At 45.3% G+C, this 18482-nt stretch overlaps 1 protein-coding gene across 7 annotated transcripts; it reads right to left on the bottom strand.

The window, feature by feature from the left end:
• Nucleotides 1-43: 43 nt before the first annotated feature.
• Nucleotides 44-17208, bottom strand: LOC144324879 (uncharacterized). Of its 7 annotated transcripts, none has more exons than XM_077935383.1 (8): nt 16964-17204; nt 13658-14120; nt 12519-12593; nt 10842-10987; nt 9330-9467; nt 3827-3911; nt 2532-2652; nt 44-1043 (listed from the first exon to the last, which is right to left on the bottom strand). In XM_077935383.1, exons 2-8 carry the CDS (start codon nt 13792-13794, stop codon nt 792-794), a joined length of 954 nt encoding a protein of 317 aa, XP_077791509.1. In that variant the 5' UTR covers nt 13795-14120; nt 16964-17204; the 3' UTR covers nt 44-791. The 7 variants fall into 7 exon arrangements, with proteins under 7 accessions (XP_077791509.1, XP_077791510.1, XP_077791513.1 ...); XM_077935384.1 differs by having other exon boundaries at nt 13658-14061; XM_077935387.1 differs by having other exon boundaries at nt 13658-13952.
• Nucleotides 17209-18482: the final 1274 nt, after the last annotated feature.

The following is an 18482-nucleotide window of genomic DNA, read 5'->3' as shown; positions in this document are numbered from 1 at the left end:
AATCCTAAAAACAACTTCAATCTTTAAAAAGTTGTTTTTTTAAAAAAAAAAGTTCAACAACTTCATTCCTTAAAAAAGCTCAACAACAAAAAAGGTCGGCTCACATACATGTTTACTTCATCAAATCTGGCCCTCTTTGGCACACCAACCTAAGCTGGCTTAAAGGCGTTCCACACCACAAAGGACACTTGCGCCTGCCATGACAAAGCTGAATTTAAGAGCACCCACGAATTGCACACTTTCTCCTTGAAGATGAATGTTCTGGTCCTCAAACACTCTGCGCTTCAATCAGAAGAAAGCTGCACTCGCAGAGCCCAGACGATGCTTGATTTCGGCATCCGTGTCGGCCCTTGTGGAAATATAACTGCCCAGGTAGGAGAGGTGATCGACACTTTCCAATGTTACACCGTTGAGTTGGATTTGTGGCTCTGCAGAGGGGTTGTTTTGTGCTTGTTGGGGCAGCACTTTGGTTTTTTGGATGTTGAACAATATGCAAAGCTTTTCATAAGCTTCTGCAAAGATATTTAGGATGGTTTGGAGGTCATCCTCTGAGTGTGCACATACGACGCTGTCATCAGCATATTGAAGCTCTATGACAGAAGTTAGGGTAACCTTACTCTTTGCTTTCAGCCTAGAAGGTGAGTGTAACACATTGAGCACCACTGACCTGAACAGAGGAACCAACCACAAGGCATCCCCAGTTCTCAGCCGAACTAGAGGCTAGTTAAGGAAACTGATTGCAGATGCCCTCAGTCGTGTCAATCACCACTTTGGATAGTTGTTCCTCTCCACTAGACCTTTTCATCAAGCAACTTATTTTGATGGTGGTTGATTTCTACCAACCGGAAAGCTCGCAGCACCAGAGCAACCTGCAAACAGATGCCCTTCAGGATGTCCAATAAAGGGTAGCTGAGGTTACGGATACTGCAGAGGACATTCAGGAGGAATTTCAGCAGGGGCTGCAGGATGCTGTTGAACAAAGCAACGAGGAAGGGTTCCAGCATTTGGTCTCCCATTGTAGTTAAGAGGTCAACCACCAACACCTGAATGAAGAGAAGGGCGCCGTCAGAAGCAGCTGGCTCTTGCAAAAGACATTAACTGTGCATCCGACTACCTCAAGACTGGATCCTTGACACACACATGTCCTACATCAGCTAATGGACAGTTGTGCATCACATCAAAGATGACCCATTTGTTGACACTCCTTGTTTTGGGACAAGTATCAAACACCTCATAAGGAGTAAAATCATTAAAAGCCTAGAATTTGTAACAGTTGAAAAGGACAAAACTTTCCTTTCTGGCCACCATAAACTAAATAAAAAATTTAAAGCGTGCTTGTTCATGGGAGAGACTTGGGTCTTCAGGAAAAAGCTATTTTACAGAAAAAGCCACCTCTGAGAAGACCTTTTCGTATGGCCCTCCTTACAGTCCAAACTTGGGAGAGATGGCAAACCTCAAAATATTTGAGGTCATGGTGGAATATGGGGTGAAGCTAGTCTTTCAGGCACTTCGGAGCCTTGTTCTTTAGGAGTTTTTAAATCTTACTCTGGTTGTATACTCATTTGAAACTCATTCTCACAGCAGACTATGAATTTCAAGGCAGTAAAGAACACTACCTGGATAGTAGAAAAATGAGTTGTAAAAGAAATGAAAAATACTTTCGGACTACATAATGGCCACTTCAGTATGTTTAATTACAAAGTCACTGGGCATTGCAATGCAGTCAGAGAAAATAAAGAAGCAATAAAAATACTTTAAGGCTAGAAGCACCTCTTGCTATTTTGTGGACGGGATTCAATCATGGGCACACTGCACCATTAACATGGATTTGACATTCTTGGGCAACCAAACTCCCCCACTCTGAGTTTTGCAGTATGGAAAGTGATGGGGAAATGTGCTGGAAATCATGGGATGATCAATGCCTGATGTACATTGTAATTGAAACAAATTATCCATGAGCAGCTGACATCTAACCTCCTGGCAAACATAATTCGAACAAATCAGGATGATTTGATCAACCAAAAGGTTTCTCTGACCTTAGTCTTATGTTGGGATGGGGAAGAAAATGAAAATGCCAGAAGACAGTAGAGATGATGGGAAATATCTAGCGGGAGAGACCCTTGTCCTATTTGTGTGCAGCAGAATGAGAAGCTGCAGTGATGGAAGGAGAATGTCCTTGGCTCCTGGATACATCCAAATTTAGTATTCTGTTACATAACAATCTATGCTTAAAACAGAGGTGTTTTTTAAACCAGAGGTGGGCAACCTAATCTCATGTGGCAGCAAGAAGGGGAGAGAACTGGAGAGGAAAGTAGGGGGGCAGGAAGGGTGTCCCACCCACCTACAGCTCTGACCTCACCTAGTGTTCAGCTGCCAAGAAATCACCCCTGAGGAAATGCAGCCTTTGAAAGCAGAAGAAAGGTCCACATTTCTAAGCAGTCAAAAACATACACCTAGCCCCCCTTTTTCGGCAAGGAAATGCCCATTTCTGAATTAAGAGCCAATGCAGAGTTGAGGTAGAGTCCTCTCACCTGGAATATGGATTTGTTGAGAAAATGGACCAACTCTACTGTGAAAATGATGGGTACATTAACGAGGATCTTCAGGACACCAAATAATTCTCTCAAGCCTTGCTGAATCGTCTTCTCAGCACTGTCCAAAATTGTGGGGCAAAAGAAGAGGGAGAGGGGGGAAAGAGAGAGAGAGCTTCAAAGCCTGGCAAGAAAGAACAGTAGGCCTTGCTGGGATTTCCTTCCTTTCTGAGCCATTATACACCATCCCGGAGGCAATAGGCTATGGCTGTGCTCAGGGTTATTATTTAAAGGGCATAAGTCAGTAGCACAGCACCCTGTTTTGCATGCCAAAAATCTCAGGTTTAGTCTACAGGTAGGGCTGGGACGGACTCTTGCCTGAAACCAGTGCTTTTTTTTCTTTTTTAAAAAAAGTTTAGGGGTACTCTCGACTCAAGAAAATCACCATTTTATAGTTCAAATCGGGGAAAATAAAAACAGTAAATGGACAAAAGTACAAAGATTCACAAAATGTTTAGGGGAAATGTTGGCCATTTTCCATATCCGCTGTTGGGTCCTCGGAGCACAGATTCACACGAAGTGGCAACCAACCTTGCAGGATTTAACAGGATTTATTTGAAATGTAATTTCGTTGTCCCCGAGAGGGGGTAATGACAATAAAGATATTATATTATTATTATTATTATTATTATTATTATTATTATTATTATTATTATTATATGCATATGCAGAACAAAGGTACAGAGCAATGAGTTTGCAATCTGCACACCCCAGTCAGAGTGCGCCCCCTTTTGATACATTTGCAGAATACAATACCACCTGATTTCTTGTAAACCACCTGATTTCTGGGAAATCGAAAGTTATAGCAACTTCCTATGTCCTTACATGGGCTTGCCCCCCCCCTTCCTGCAATGGCCCCACCAGCCTCACCACACCACAGCAATGTGCATTCCTGAGTCTGCTTATCTCTTTACAACCTTGAATAATAAACATTTGAGCCTGTTCCATCAATGCCAGCCTTGTTCTCCGGACGGACCTCTCCTTTCTCAGAAAGGCATTGGGGGGGGGGGTTGCTATGGCCCTACACTATGTGTACCCCTGCGTCCGTCCCCCCCGAAAAAAGCACTGCTTGAAACGCTGGAAAGTCGCTGCATCAGTGTAGGCAATACTGAGATAGCTGGACCAGTGGACATAAGGCCATCTCTAATGAAACAGACCAAAGGCCCATCTAGTTCCAGCATCCTGTTCTCACACTGGGGGCATCTTCCTTCCTCAGTTTTACATATGCAGGTTACCTTTCAGCCACCTTCAGCATGTAGACTGTATCACGATCTCTTCTAGGCTGGAAATAATGTCGATCTTCATTGTCTGTACATGTGGCTGAAACGTCAAAAAAATAAAAGGATGCACTTGAGCATTAAAAACATTCCATCTGGAAAGAGGACACGGGGGGCCCCAAATCGAACAGGATAAGTGCCTTGCATTCAGGTCCATGCTCAGGCCCAGCAATTGCTATTAACATAGCAGAGGTTGCCCTCTTGTGGCAAAAGAGAGACAGATAACAAGAAGTAGATCACAGCAACTTCACTGAAAAGCAGCTGTGGAAAAGACAGCTGCCGTTCTCTACTTGTTATCCTGATCCACAGAATGCATCTGTTTGCATAAGGTTACTAACAGGCGTGTTCTATTATTACGACAGGCTACAAGTAACAGCTAAGCTAAACTAGCAGCGCAAACAACTCTCTTGCAGTAGGAAGGTTGACATTTCAGCACACAATAAAAAACACTTTTTAAGAAAGCTTTGGGTCTTTAGAGCAAGGGTAACTAACCGATATGTATGTGAGTTCCCACCTCCAAGGTTTTTTGTGGGCCCTCAAGGCCTCCCCTAATTGAAACTTTTTTTTGTATTGTGCCTCTGGGTCCCTTCACTGCAACACTATGATGCCAAAAGGTTGGGGGGGGGGGACAAGGTCTGCCCAAAGTTGACCGCCAAGAGCCCCCAAAATTTGTCAATTTTTATATAACAATATTTATATTCTCTTTTTCTTTTTTGATAATATTTTATTAATTTTCATCGAGAAAAATACATATCGCAACCACATTACAACTTAACAAATTTTCTCATTTTTTGACTTCCTTCAGCCTCTCTGACAATCATCCAAATTAGATTTTTTAATTACACATTTCCTAAATTTTCTATTGCCTTTTAACATACCCTTCCACACCTGTTTTCCTTTCTTACAATATTTCTTAAGTTTTTACAGAGCTTCTTTAAAACAATATTTATATTCTCAAAATCCATATTTTACTGCCCACTCCCATGTTCTTGCACTTCAACTATACCCCCTTTAAAAAGTGGCACAAGGAAAGTTGACCATAAGTCAGTGCAGCCGCCTTGCCTGAAAAAGAGTTAGTCATCCTGCTTTAGAGGCTAGTTGTACCTTTTCTGGCTTAGGATTGTCTCTGATTTTTATTGCAAGTGCTGCTTGTTTAATTTTTCTGATCGACTGGCTTTTCATCTGCTGCTTGTCCCCTCCCTCCCTCCCTCCCTCCCTCCCTCCCTCTCTCACACACAGTTTGATTGTTTTTGCTGTATTTTTATTATTGATTTATTTCATAAAATTTATATACCACTTGATTATAAAAAAAACTCAAAGCAGTTTGCAAAAAGTATATACAATTTTATAGAATAATTAAAACAACTATTTAAAACAATAAAGTCAACAACTAAAAACAATAGAAGCAGCAATAAGCTACAAACACATCAGTGTTCTAGGCATCTGGGTAGGCCTGTCTAAACAAAAATGTTTTTAGCAGGCGCTGAAAAGAGCACAGTTGAAGTCGCCTGCCTGATGTCAATACGCGGCAAGTTCCAAAGATCAAGTCCTTACAAATGTGGAACAGGTCTTATGTGGCACCTACATTATTTTTGTTAGCTGCCTTGAACTTAAGGAGTGTTTAGTCCCAGGCTTAACCTGCTTAACATCCTTTTAGACTCCTTTATTCCCCTGTGTTTTTGTTAGAAGCCGCCCAGAAAGGCTGGGGCAACCCACTCAGATGGGCTGGGTATAAGTAAGAAATAAATAAATCATCATCATAAAAGGCACCTGGGCTTTGGGCTCTTTGGGTGGAAAAATAGTTGAAGAGGAGCTGCAAACCCTTCACACACAGGTTCAGATCGCAGCATTTTCTGTTCTCTCATGACGAGCTTACATTTTGCTCTCTGGCTTCCAGCATTTCCAATACACATGTCACATTTTCTGCATGCAGTTATCAGCAGGAATCATTTCAAAGTGTTCCCATTACATCAGAAGAAGCCCCGAGGGAACCCACACGATTGTGATGCAATTTCAAACAACACCTTGCTTTCCTCTTCCTAAAAACCCACTCTTGCTGTCAGGGATGTCCCTCTGCAAGCCAGGGCAGAAACCAGCACAGCATTTGGCTTCCTCTGAAGCTGCATTTCGGCCTGACACAGTTGAAAACACAACAGGAAAGGGTGTGGTGTGAATAGGGCTGGCCCTCCCATCAGAGAGAGTGAAGCAGCCGCTTCAGACAGCAAACAGTGAGGGACACAAGGCAGTCTGAGCCAAGTGTGCTACATGGGTTGCTCAAGGGTCCTCCTGACATCCCTTGTACTGTGCATTCAAGAGTATTTCTGCTCATGATGGTATGGGCGGTGGTTATTTGCAACCCCACCATCAATACTGTTTGCACCTGCAAAGGTTTTGGGGCAGGCACGCTGCTTCATTTCCAAGCAGCACATGGCCTGCAGCTGAAATCCTGCAACTTTTTGTGCAGCAAATGTTCGCCATGTTTGTCCTCCTTTTGTCTTGCTATGGTGCAAGGGTGACCCTCCAGATAGCATAACATTGGAGAAGCATCGCTGAGCAATTAACAAAGCAGAATGACGTCTGGACGGTCCAGTATAAATCCGCTCTAAATGCACTATTTTTACATCAGTGATGTGTTGCAGAATACACCTGGGGGCGGGGAGCACAATTCTTGGAGAAACCCTGAGCTAGCCTCCTGATTTCAGTTCAGATGCAATGAAGATGCCCCATAGCTAGTGCATAGCTGTCAACATTTCCCTTTTTTAAGGGAAATTCCCTTATTCCGAATAGGATTCCTCGCAAGAAAAGGGAAAAGTGGACAGCTATGAGCTAGTGCTAAAGGAAGAATCAAGTGCCAATCCAGTCGGCTTTTGAAGATGGAATGGTGGCCCTTCACCTCTGGCAGCAAAATATCTCCTGGGCCACTTGTGGGTGCAAGAAAGCAGAGGAGACCATGCAGAGCTCCTGGCAATAAGATAGCCTAGTATAACACTGAATAGTTGCAGGAATCTGTTAGAGGACATTCGGCACAGAAACATGTGTGTATACCTTTAAGAAGTTTCTGGGATTAATTGGCTGCAGGTGACCGTTGCTATAAAGGAAAAAAGCTGAGTTTTGTTGCCTGCCTGCAGGAATAACATCCACCAGAGTTTGTGTTTATTTGCTTAGTAATAAAGTCTTCGTTTTAGTTTGGGTTTTTACACCTATGTCTCCTGGAGTCACTCTGTCCTCTGCCACCGGCTGGAAATCCCCCTCCAACAGAATCATGGAAGTGTTCCAAGTCTGCTTGAGAGCCAGTGTGATTTAGTGGTTATAGTGTCAGACTAGGACCTGGGAGACCAGGGTTCAAATCCCCACTTGGCCACAAAGCTCCCTGGGTGACGTTGGGCCAGTCACTGCGCCTAGCCTACCTCACAGGGTTGTTGTGAAGATGAAAGAGGGAGAACTATGTATGCCACCTTGACCTCCTTAGAGGAAAGATAGGATATAGATGAAATGGAATAATAAAAATAAAGTCTTTTGTTACTCATATCCTCCAGGCCTTGCTTGCATCTTCCTCCTCTCAACCAGTGAAGAGGATGGGGGAGTTTCACAGGCAGAAAACTATGCAAAATGCAGCCAGCACCTGCACAAGGGACTGCAGACCTTGGATCTTCAAGGCCCTAAAGTAGGAGGCACAGAACCTAGCCCTTCCCCGGCTCCAGATGTGGCAAGGATCCACAAGTCTCTGGCAGAGAAGCAGGCTCTCAAGCAAAAAGACCCTCAGAAACCCAAGGCATTGTGTACATGCTAAAAAAAGAAGAAGAGGGGCACAAAAAGGTTGCCAACTCTTTCACTTCCTCTTCACGTTCCAGTTCAGAGGCCTGGGGCCCACTTCCTTCCGTTCTCACGCACTGCCAGAAAGTTCCACTTCCCAGAGCCGAAGCAGTTCCCTTTGCCACTCGGGGAGGAAGAGGTCACATTCTGATTCACACAGCCTGGCAGCCTTCCAAGTTGCGAGATCTATTTTTATCACTTATTAGAACCCTCGAGGTTTATCCCCCGGCACCAGGTGCAAAAGGCAGGCTCTCAGGGGGTGGGGCCAATGGCCTAGTCCACTCCCCCCCCCACACACACACACCCGTGAGCCATTCACTGGGATATGCAAGTCAAAATCTATGTTACTACAGCAGCCTTCCCCAATCTGGCGCCCTCCAGATGTTTTGGACTACAACTGGTGGGAGTTGTAGTCCAAAGTTTCTGGAGGGTGCCAGGTTGGCGAAGGCTACACTATAGATCAGGGACCCTGGCACAGTCACAATTAATAATCGTTATTTGATGGGTGGAGAGCATTGAAGCTGAAAGATAAGAAATAAGCACATGGCAGATAATTTATTTTGCCTGTATTTTCCTTGCTATCCTTAAACTACCGGGAGTCAGAAACCACCTTCAATCTCCTACAGAACAGTCAGAAGAAGAAGAAGAAGAGGAGTTTGGATTTGATATCCCGCCTTTCACTCCCTTTAAGGAGTCTCAAAGCAGCTAACATTCTCCTTTCCCTTCCTCCCCCACAACAAACACTCTGTGAGGTGAGTGAGGCTGAGAGACTTCAGAGAAGTGTGACTGGCCCAAGGTCACCCAGCAGCTGCAGGTGGAGGAGTGGGGAAGCGAACCCGGTTCCCCAGATTACGAGTCTACCGCTCTTAACCACTACACCACACTGGCTCTCAGTTTAACAGGAAATCCCATTCTACCTTCTGGGCACAATCCTTGGGGATCAAAGAAAAGAGTCAACTCTCTCTCTTCCCACCACTGCAGCACTGCAATGAAGGAAAATTAATTACTCTTGATCTCCAAGGATCCATCTCTGAAGATCAAGGTTGCTTCCAGACAACTTGTTTATTCAGCATATGATTTGTTTGCAGGAAATAATAGACTACGAAATTAAACCAGCGCTCATTCTGCTGTGTCTGCAGGAAGGGTAGACAACATTGCGTCAAGCAACGGTCTTCCCGCACTTTCCAGTGCATAAGAAAATCAGAAGAGCTTGCTGGATCGGACCAACGGCCCATCTGCTCCAACCTCCTGTTCTCACATCGGCCAACCAGACGCTTTTGGGAAACCCACAAGCAGGATTCAATCACAAGAGCCCTCTTCCCAAGTCTTTGTCATGTGCCAGAAGGAGGGTCCAGGCTTTGGCCTACTGCAAAAAAATGCACAAGTTTGCTTTGCTTAACATCAAGTGAATATTTCATTTACTGAAGTCTGTGCTTTGTCCTGCCCCGAACCTGTTGTGCCATTCTGGCGGGGACCCGTTTCATCTTTTGCACAGCATCCATCAGAGGGTTACGCCCTTAATAAACATGATTCTCATGCTTCCCTAGGAAGGAAGAGTCAGCCGCCCAAAGGAAGCCCTTGCACCCTGAATTAACTCTGGCTTGAGTGGCTGTTCCCGGCTAATATCAGTCGCAACGCCTTGAGTTACCTTCTGTCTGGGTGCCTTTGCTGAGGGACTGCATCCCATCTTGAGTTCTGGGTCTAAGCCAACCATCCAGGCTGCTCCACTCAAATCTCTCTTCCGTCTGGGCTGCCACCGACTTGGTCACCACAGGTGGGGGCTCTCCTGTGGGACAAGGACAGATTCAGGCTATGGCGCAAGAGGCAATTCTGCTACCAAAACCTTGAGGCCGCAGACACGGGCTATTTTGTATATTGAGGGCGTAAGAAACGGCACGAGGAAGGGAATGCCTCACCTGGCAGCCCAGTAAGGAAACTGGAACTGCCTTCTTGGATTGGGCCAAAGTGAATGAACAGTAATAAGCTGGGTGCCTTTCAGAAGTCAAGAACACAGGCATGGAGGTGGTGGTCTCAATTATCTCCTCACAAAATTAGAGGTCACAGTGGGCAGGTGATGTTTTTGTGTAACAAACGGTATCCTCAAAATGAGTTCAGAAGCTGAGGGCTCTGACAGCAAATGCTTGATTGCATCAGTTCCTTATAATCTTCATTTCCCCATTGATTCATTAATTCATTCAGTGCTAGACCCACTCTCTCAATGCAACCAGACAAATCCCTAAGCCACATAGATGCAAAGATTGCAGCTCCTGCTCTCTTACAACCTGAACTTCCATTCTCCAGAGAGGCAACAGGAAGAGAGGCATGGGGGGGGGGGGAGAGAAGTGACAAGACTCTGCAGGTGTATTCTGCCATGCGGTGCCTTTGCATGTGATTTTGCCAGCTTTTGCATGTGCAAAATAGCATGACTCAGATGCCACCCACATCCTCAGGCTCAGCATTAGTTCCCAAGGCACATTACGGACTGTGGTTGCTTTTGTCACATTACGGACTGTGGCTGCAGTTGGCATGTTTATTGAGTGTTTCATCTTAATTTGCCTACACAAAGATTGTGGAGGCTATGTTCACTGTTTACTGAGCACTCATTCCAACTGATGTCATGAAAAACATCAAGTTATCCCACACTTCCCACTGCATTTCCCCATCTCAAAAGTCCTCACCACAAAAAAGTCTGATTTCTTTTCTTTTTTTTTAAAAAAAAATGCTTTTGGATGCCAAGTTTGCTGTGCAAGACCAACGAAGTCACTTTAATTCCCCAATCTGAATTCGCCAATATATACCACTGAATTCCACCTGCAAAATAGTGGTCTTGTTGTGCAACACTAGGCTGATCTACTCAAAGAGAAGTCCCAATGATCTTAGTAGAACTTACAGGTTAGTCAGGGCATGTGTGATTACTGCCTTAAACGAGTTAACTACCTGGAAACTTAGTTCTGTAAGGGGAACAAGGGGTCTGAATTCAGGGTATCCCTGTGAATACCAGTTACTGGAAACCACAGTAGAGGAGACTGCATGCCTGTGGAGATAACTTTGAATGCCATCTAATTTCTGTGACCTTAATCCCTCTCACCTGCCTCAACCACATCCTTTCAAAGCTTCTGCTCTGGGACTGTTGCCCATCCCCCTTTTTTTAAGGATTTACCTATCAAAACTTCATTGAAGCCATCAAATGGAAGATCCCTTTGGCCCTCCTTTCTCTCAGCTAATTTTTGTACGGGTTCGTCCACACTGACGTTAGCAGGGTTGTTCATCGTGGAGGAGTTACCTCGACCAGGATTTGTCCATGTGCTGATAGGATTAGAAAAAGAAAACCAGAAAGCATCATGCCACATTCAGTAAGTTAAACTTCAGGGGGACACGGGTGGCACTGTGGTCTAAACCACTGAGCCTCTTGGGCTTGCGGATCGGAAGGTTGGCAGTTCAAATCCCCGCAATGGGGTGAGCTCCTGTTGCTCTGTCCCAGCTACTGCCAACCTAGAAGTTCGAAAGCACACCAGTGCAAGTAGATAAATAGGTATCGCTGTGGCGGGAAGGTTAACGGCTCCCTCAGCCTGAAAGTGAGATGAGTGCCGCAACCCCATCGTCGCCTTTGACTGGACTTAACCGTCCAGGGGTCCTTTACCTTTTTTACCTAAGTTAAACTTCCCCATCACTAAAATTCAAACCTGAAGGGGTTCCAATAGTCACAAGAGAACCACTCACTCCAAGAGTAGCAAAGAGCTAAATCTCCACACTCCTTTGCATCATTTCCACCGTGGTCCTACATCTTTTTAACCCATTTAGTTTCACAATCCCCTTATGTCATCTCTGAGAAACAATCACATACTGCCCAAGCTTTCACAAAGTCACTGTATGATAATAAATAATAAATAATAATAATAATAATAATAATAATAATAATAATAATAATAATATATTATTTATACCCCGTACATCTTGTTCCAACAATGTGCATGAGGACTGCACATTAGTTTTCAGAAGAAGAAGAAATCAGGTGCATAAAACTAATAAATGACCAGTCCTAACAAAAGAACATAAACACTGCCCTCCTGGATCAGAACAAAATGGCATCCTCTTCTCACAGTGGTCAAACAGATGTCCATAGGAAACTTCCTGCAAGCAGGATTCATGCACAAGAGCCCTCTCCCCTCCTGTGACCTCAAGCAATGGGTATTCAGACTGGATTGCTTCCAACTGGATACACGGGTAGCCCTCTCCTCCTCTATGAATTTGCCTCGTTTAAAGACATCCAAGTTGGTGGCCATCACTGCCTCCTTTATATTATATATATATGTATTATTGAATTTCCTGTTTTACAATTTAAAATACTCATTTAAAAACTTGTTTACACTGTGGAATTTATCTTAATGCTGCCAGCGTTTTCAGCTGTATACAAATATTTCTCATATATTCAATAAAAGTTTTCCAATCTTTAAATTATTCTTCATGTTCTCTTATTCTATGTGTTAAGTCTGCGAGTTGTGCATATTCTGTCAACTTAAGTTGCCATTCTTCGGTTGGGACCTCGCTCATTTTCCATTTTGGGGCTAACAAAATATGGGCCGCAGTAGTAGCATACATAAATAACCTGTATTGAGACCTGGGAATTTTCATCTGGATTATCCCCAACAGAAAGGACTCTTTTTTGGGGGAGAGAAGTACTTTTAAACATTTTTTTTCATTTATAAGGGTAAAAGAGTATTGGGAAATGATCCATAATGAATTGGCCATCCCTGCCTCTTGTGGGAGGGAGTTCCATAGGAGCATTTGCCTTTACCGAAATGAACAAAACACAGCGCTTCGTTGCGCTTGAGCCTACCCATTCTGCTGCAGGAGGCCTTCTCCATTCCCCAGGCTGGTTCCTCTCCACCGTGGCTGCTGCTCATCTTCCTGGCTGCCGACAGAAGTTTGGCAACGTAACTCTTTAGGTAAAGAACGAGGAGGAAGAACCTGCCGGCATTTTCTTATGGAACGCTTAGCTTAAATATGCAGCATGGATGAGCCCAGGGCCGTCTTTCCCCGGGGGTGCAAGGGGTGTGGGGCACTCGGGCACCAAATTCTGGGGGGCGTCAGCCTCTGAAGCCACCTAGCTCTTAACCTGTTCAAAGCATAATTAGCAAGCTTTGTGTACTGGCTTTTACATTAGTTGAACTTTTAAAGGTCACTTGTAATAACATGAAAAAGGTTTAAAAATAGATAGTTAAGAGTGTAAGATTTTGTGGGCGTGTATAAATAAGTATAAATAAGTATAAAATAATGGAGCCAGGAGGGGGGGTTGGAAATAATAAATAATTTTGATCAAGCTAGAAAAACAATATATATATATATACCCAGGTATTACCGAAATGTATAGCTACTGTTTCACTAAAGGACTTTTGACTTTGTGCACTCATTTACCAAAGATGCGCTGCGCCAGCAGCAGCGCTTGTCAGACTCAACGACGGTGCTTGTCATTCTCAATGACTCCGTGCACGCAAAATTAACTCTTACATCAAAATATTACGTTACGCATTGTATTGAGCTGCTACGCGGCAGCGGGGTCAGTGGTGCCTTTGACACGACCAATGTTTCTCCTAAGCAGGTGCCTAAACAATACTTATAAGTTTAAGTGTGGTGGTATTGTATACTTAAGTATAAGTGTATTGTAAATGAAAACGCAAATAAAAAAGTTTCTTTCTTTTTCCTCCTTTCATAAACAAGAGGTAAGCGTGGTGTCTGACATAAGCATAATAAAAGTTAATTTGGGGGCTAAACTAAAATTGGGGGTGCTGGGGGGATGTTTGCACCCCGGCGGCGCATATGCTAAAGACAGCCCTGGATGAGACATTACGATTTATTTTGTAAAATCACTTTGCTGCAAAAAGCACAAATACATCCATGCATCTTGAGGGCAGCAGGTTGGCCAAGGCCGATCTAGATCCATAACTATCAGACACATGAGTGCACATAGAGACCTACCTCCAATCGAGAGCAGGTGCTGGGTTTTCTGCTATGGGGTCAACTCCACTCCCCCACATCCTTTGCTCCTCATCCGATGCATGCGCAGCTTCCGGACTGAATTCTAAATGCCTCTTCCTGCTCGCCTCTCCCCCCATCGCTCTCCTCTTCCACAGCTGCCTTGTCTATCAGCTCCGTTATTTTAAGGCCTCCTTTTCATCATCGGGAAAAACTGTCTGGAGAAAAGGGGAGAGGGAAGAAGGAGGCAGATTCCTGGCTGACCGAGGGGTCAGCCAATCACGCTCAGGCCTTTCAGCTGGAAACCAGAAGGAAAGACACAAGTCCCCAGAATTCAGCACAGGGGAGAAGGTGGTCCGTGTGTCCTGCAAGCGGCAAGCGGCTTTCCAAAACAGGTGGCTTCATTGCTAGGAAACCAGGCAGGTCTGCTATCCCCCGTTGAGCTCAGCAACAGCCTCTGTTGGTGCTTATGCATGAGCAAGACACAAACGATAGAAATAAGGAGTTAAATAAAGCAAGTAAATGCACAAATCATAGAACTGCAGAGCTGGGAAGGAACTCCAAGGGTCCTCTATTCTAACCCGCTGCAGTGCAGTTTTTTTCCTAAGGATCTCCTTTCTTGTTGTTTGAATCCACTGGTTCGGATCCTCGCTTCTGGAGCAGCAGAAAACAAGCTTGCTCCATCTTCCATGCGTCATCTGATAATAGTGCTCATGTCAACTCTCAAAGGGATGTCGAAGGCACTCTTGACTCGCACAGGCTGCTTATATGTTCAGACTTTAACAACAGTTTAGCCCATGGGCAGGCAAACTAAGGCCCGGGGGCCATATCCGGCCCAACCGCCTTCTAAATCTGGCATGCGGACGGTCCAGTAATCAGCGTGTTTTTACATGAGTAGAATGTGTCCTTTTTATTTCAAATGCATCTCTGGGTTATTTGTGGGGCATAGGAATTGGTTCATTCCCCCCCCCCAAAAAAATAATAATAGTCCGGCCCCCCACAAGGTCTGAGTGATAATGGACCGGCCCCCTGCTTGTTGTTATTTTCTGTCATTCAGAATCATACTGCCTCTGGCATTGGAGGTAAAACAGCCATTGTGGCTAGTAGCCACCGAGAGACAAATTCCCAAAGGGAAGGCTAATTTTAAAGCCATCGCAACTGATCACTCTGCTACCCGAGATCATAGAATCACAGAATGTAGAGTTGGAAGGGACCCCGGGGTTCATCTAGTCCAACCCCAACTTTCTGATTAGCAGCCAGGCTGACTGACCCATTGCACCACAGGAACTTTGAACTGGACAGGAGGTGCCACAAACCGAACCGGGGACCTTCTGCGTGCGAAGCAGGTGTCCTGCTGCCACCAAACTGCAGCCCCTCCCAGACAGAAGAACAGGAAGCTGCGAGTGAGATGAGTGAGATCGTTGGCCCATTAGCTCAGCCCTGGGCTGGCAGCATCTCTGAAGTATTATTGCAGGCAGGGATCTCTCCCAGCCCTACCGAGAGATGCCAGGGGTCGGTCGCATGCAAAGCAGATGCTCTGCCTCTGAGCTTTTGTTAAACAAAGCTTTGAAATGCAAAGGGTTGAGAATGCCGCCTCCTGTTCCTCTGCTTTGGGATCCCAGCCATTTTAAAAGGGGGTGGGAATCCCCTCTCTGCAAAAAATGTGAGTCTGGGTGCAGCAAAAGGCAATCCGATTGCACCCCAACCAGCATATTCCCATATATATATATATATATATATATATATATATATATATATATATGCAGGTTTTGGTGTCCTCGGGTGTCTTCCCGTGTAAAAGTTGGGGTGTCTAGGCGACGTTTCGACGAGGTCTCACTCGTCATCTTCAGGCTGGTGCTTTCGGCTTCTTGTTACTGGAACAGAGCAGGATCTCAGTGTTTGAGTTCCTATAAATACTGTTGAGGAGGTGTGGCCTCCAATGTTCTGGGCAGAGAGGAAGTTCCCAGGCTAGTGTGCCTTTTCTTCTTTTGTTCCTTAATTACTTGAGGGATATCTTGAGTGATTTCTTGAGTGATATCCTGAGTACCACTTAGGTGGGTCATTAGGTGTGGATTAGTTGCTAAGGCCTTTGTGTCTTGACCTCTTGAACTTTGTGAAGAGTTTTTCTGAGAAGATGGCTGTACTGCACTTAGTTGTGCTCTGGCTTGGCTTCGTGTATAGGGGCGAGCTGTGGTTTTGTGGCCTGTGCCAGCCAGATCTGTGTAGGGATTGCGGGGGGGTGCAGCATCCGGAGGTGCCACCATGGTTTGGCTACTGGATGGTGTCTGTAATTTATCTGTGGAGAGGGTCTGGGTTTGGGTCTGGTGTGGTTGATTGGTGATGGCGTTCTGTGTGCCTCTGGATCTGGTGTCAGTTTTTGTGGGGAGGGCTAATTTCCAGATGTCTGGCAAGCGGGATGTGTCGTCACGCTTGTTCATGTTGTGAGGGTGTTTCTCTATCTCGATGGCCTAGACACCCCAACTTTTACACGGGAAGACACCCGAGGACACCAAAACCTGCATTCCTGTACCCGTGAAAATCTACGAAAGCAAATATATATATATATATATATATATATATATATATATATATACACACACACACACACACACACACATATATACACACACACACATATATACACATATATATACACACACATATACATATACAAACACACACACACACATATATATACATACAGTGGTACCTTGGGTTAAGTACTTAATTCGTTCCGGAGGTCCGTACTTAACCTGAAACTGTTCTTAACCTGAAGCACCACTTTAGCTAATGGGGCCTCCCGCTGCTGCCGCGCCACTGGAGCACGATTTCTGTTCTCATCCTGAAGCAAAGTTCTTAACCTGAAGCACTATTTCTGGGTTAGTGGAGTCTGTAACCTGAAGCGTAAGTAACCTGAAGTGTATGTAACCCGAGGTACCACTGTATAAATACACACACACACATACATATAGCGTTTCCATGGTTCATTTTACATATCATAAACCCCTGCATATTTTACCCAAACTATCCCATTCAGTATTCCATTATTGCATCCATCAGAACTTGTTTACCCTGTTGAATTTACCTTAATGCTTCCAGCGTTTTCAGCTGTATACAATTATTTCCCATATATTCAACAAACATACAGGGCTCATTGGCATGCAGACCCCCGTCTAATTAACAATAATAATAATACTAATTTATTTATACCCCGCCCATCTGGCTGGGTTTCCACCCCCAGCCAATTCCCAACACGCCCCCCCCCCGCCATAAAGCTCACCTGCACCAGTGGCTCCCAGTCTAACCTACCTCGCAGGGTTGTTGTGAGTGCAAAGGAGGGAACCATGCACACTCCGCCCCGAGGTCCTTTTTTGTGGGTGGGGAGCATGAAACGGAAAAGGCAGCAATTACAGCAGCAATCACCTCTTCCCCGGCGTGCAGCCCAGGTGGGCTTCGGTCCCTCCAGGACCCCCGAATGCAGCCCCGCTCAGCAAGCGGCACCTCTACCCTTTCGTCTCTCTGTGGGCGCCGCCGAGCTGCGCACGCAGAAAGGCCGGAAACCGGGACCTTTCCGTCTTTGTCTCGATGATTGGCAGGCCTTGCGCCCGCCCACGCCGCTGTTGAAATCCACCCGCCATTGGAGGCTCAGTCCGCACGCGCGGCTCCGCGGCCACCAATCGCGGAGGAAGGGGGCGGGGGGAAAAGAGGGAGGCGGAGCCGAGGGAGGCAAAGGGCGTGGCTAAGTCCTTAAAGGGGCCGGCGTCTATTCTCGCTTTCAGGTTTTGGAAGGAGGAATTAAGGTTTGGGGTGGGAAGTTAAAAGAGGCTTGAAGGAGAGAGGTCCCCTTTCTCCCTATGGTGATGCGCTGTCTGGAATAAGTCAGGGGGTTGCTGCCTTTTCTGTTCTGCACAACAGGCAGAAATCCAACTGGTGATGCTCCTCCCAGCATGGAAAAATATGACACCGTACATATGAACTGTATATGTTGCACATACTGGACTTCGTTGTTGTTATTTAGTCGTTTAGTTGTGTCCGCCTCTTCGTGACCCCCTGGACCAGAGCACGCCAGGCACTCCTGTCTTCCACTGCCTCCCCCAGTTTGGTCAAACTCATGCTGGTAGCTTCGAGAACACTGTCCAACCATCTAGTCCTCCATCGTCCCCTTCTCCTTGGGCCCTCCATCTTTCCCAACATCAGGGTCTTTTCCAGGGAGTCTTCTCTTCTCATGAGGTGGCCAAAGTATTGGAGCCTCAGCTTCAGGATCTGTCCTTCCAGTGAGCACTCAGGGCTGATTTCCTTCAGAATGCAGAGGTTTGATCTTCTTGCAGTCCATTGGACTCTCAAGAGTCTCCTCCAGCACCAGAATTCAAAAGCATCCATTCTTCCGCGATCAGCCTTCTTGATGGTCCAGCTCTCACTTCCATACATCACTACTGGGAAAACCAGAGCTTGAACTATGCGGTATCATTAAAAGGGAACAGATCTGTCATTTACAGCTTTCTTTTCCAGGGAAAAATCTTGCCTATGTTGTCTCCTCTCCTGTCCTGTGAACTGATATTTTGTGATTGCAGGGAGGAAAGTCATGGGTGTGAATTCTCCAGAAGCCTCGCCCTGAGAAGTTCGGAAGAGCCAGGCCGGGTGAATTTCCTGAACCCTTCACCGCCCCTGCACTTTGCACTCGAGGCAAAAGCGATGGCTTGGCTAGTGTGAGAAAGCGACTCCCGTAGACTAAGGTTACCAGATTTTTTTTCAATGAATCCACTTTTTTTTAAAATAATATTTATTACTTTTACAACAATTTAAACACTACAAACAAAAAGAAAAAAGA

Source organism: Podarcis muralis, chromosome 10, assembly GCF_964188315.1.
Source record: "Podarcis muralis chromosome 10, rPodMur119.hap1.1, whole genome shotgun sequence".
Classification (NCBI taxonomy): domain Eukaryota; kingdom Metazoa; phylum Chordata; class Lepidosauria; order Squamata; family Lacertidae; genus Podarcis; species Podarcis muralis.
Note: the sequence above shows the minus strand (reverse complement) of the source record. Positions and strands in the feature narration are given on the sequence as shown.

What these genes read in the sequence shown, in the direction of transcription:
- LOC144324879 (XM_077935383.1), bottom strand. Translation starts at nt 13,794, where the DNA reads ATGGGGGGAGAGGCGAGCAGGAAGAGGCATTTAGAATTCAGTCCGGAA. An exon ending in CAAAGGCACCCAGACAGAAG is followed by an intron (nt 3,912 to 9,329) that starts GTAACTCAAGGC and finishes TTGACGTTTCAG; the next exon opens with CCACATGTACAGACAATGAA. An exon ending in TCAACAAATCCATATTCCAG is followed by an intron (nt 1,044 to 2,531) that starts GTGAGAGGACTC and finishes CTCTTCATTCAG; the next exon opens with GTGTTGGTGGTTGACCTCTT.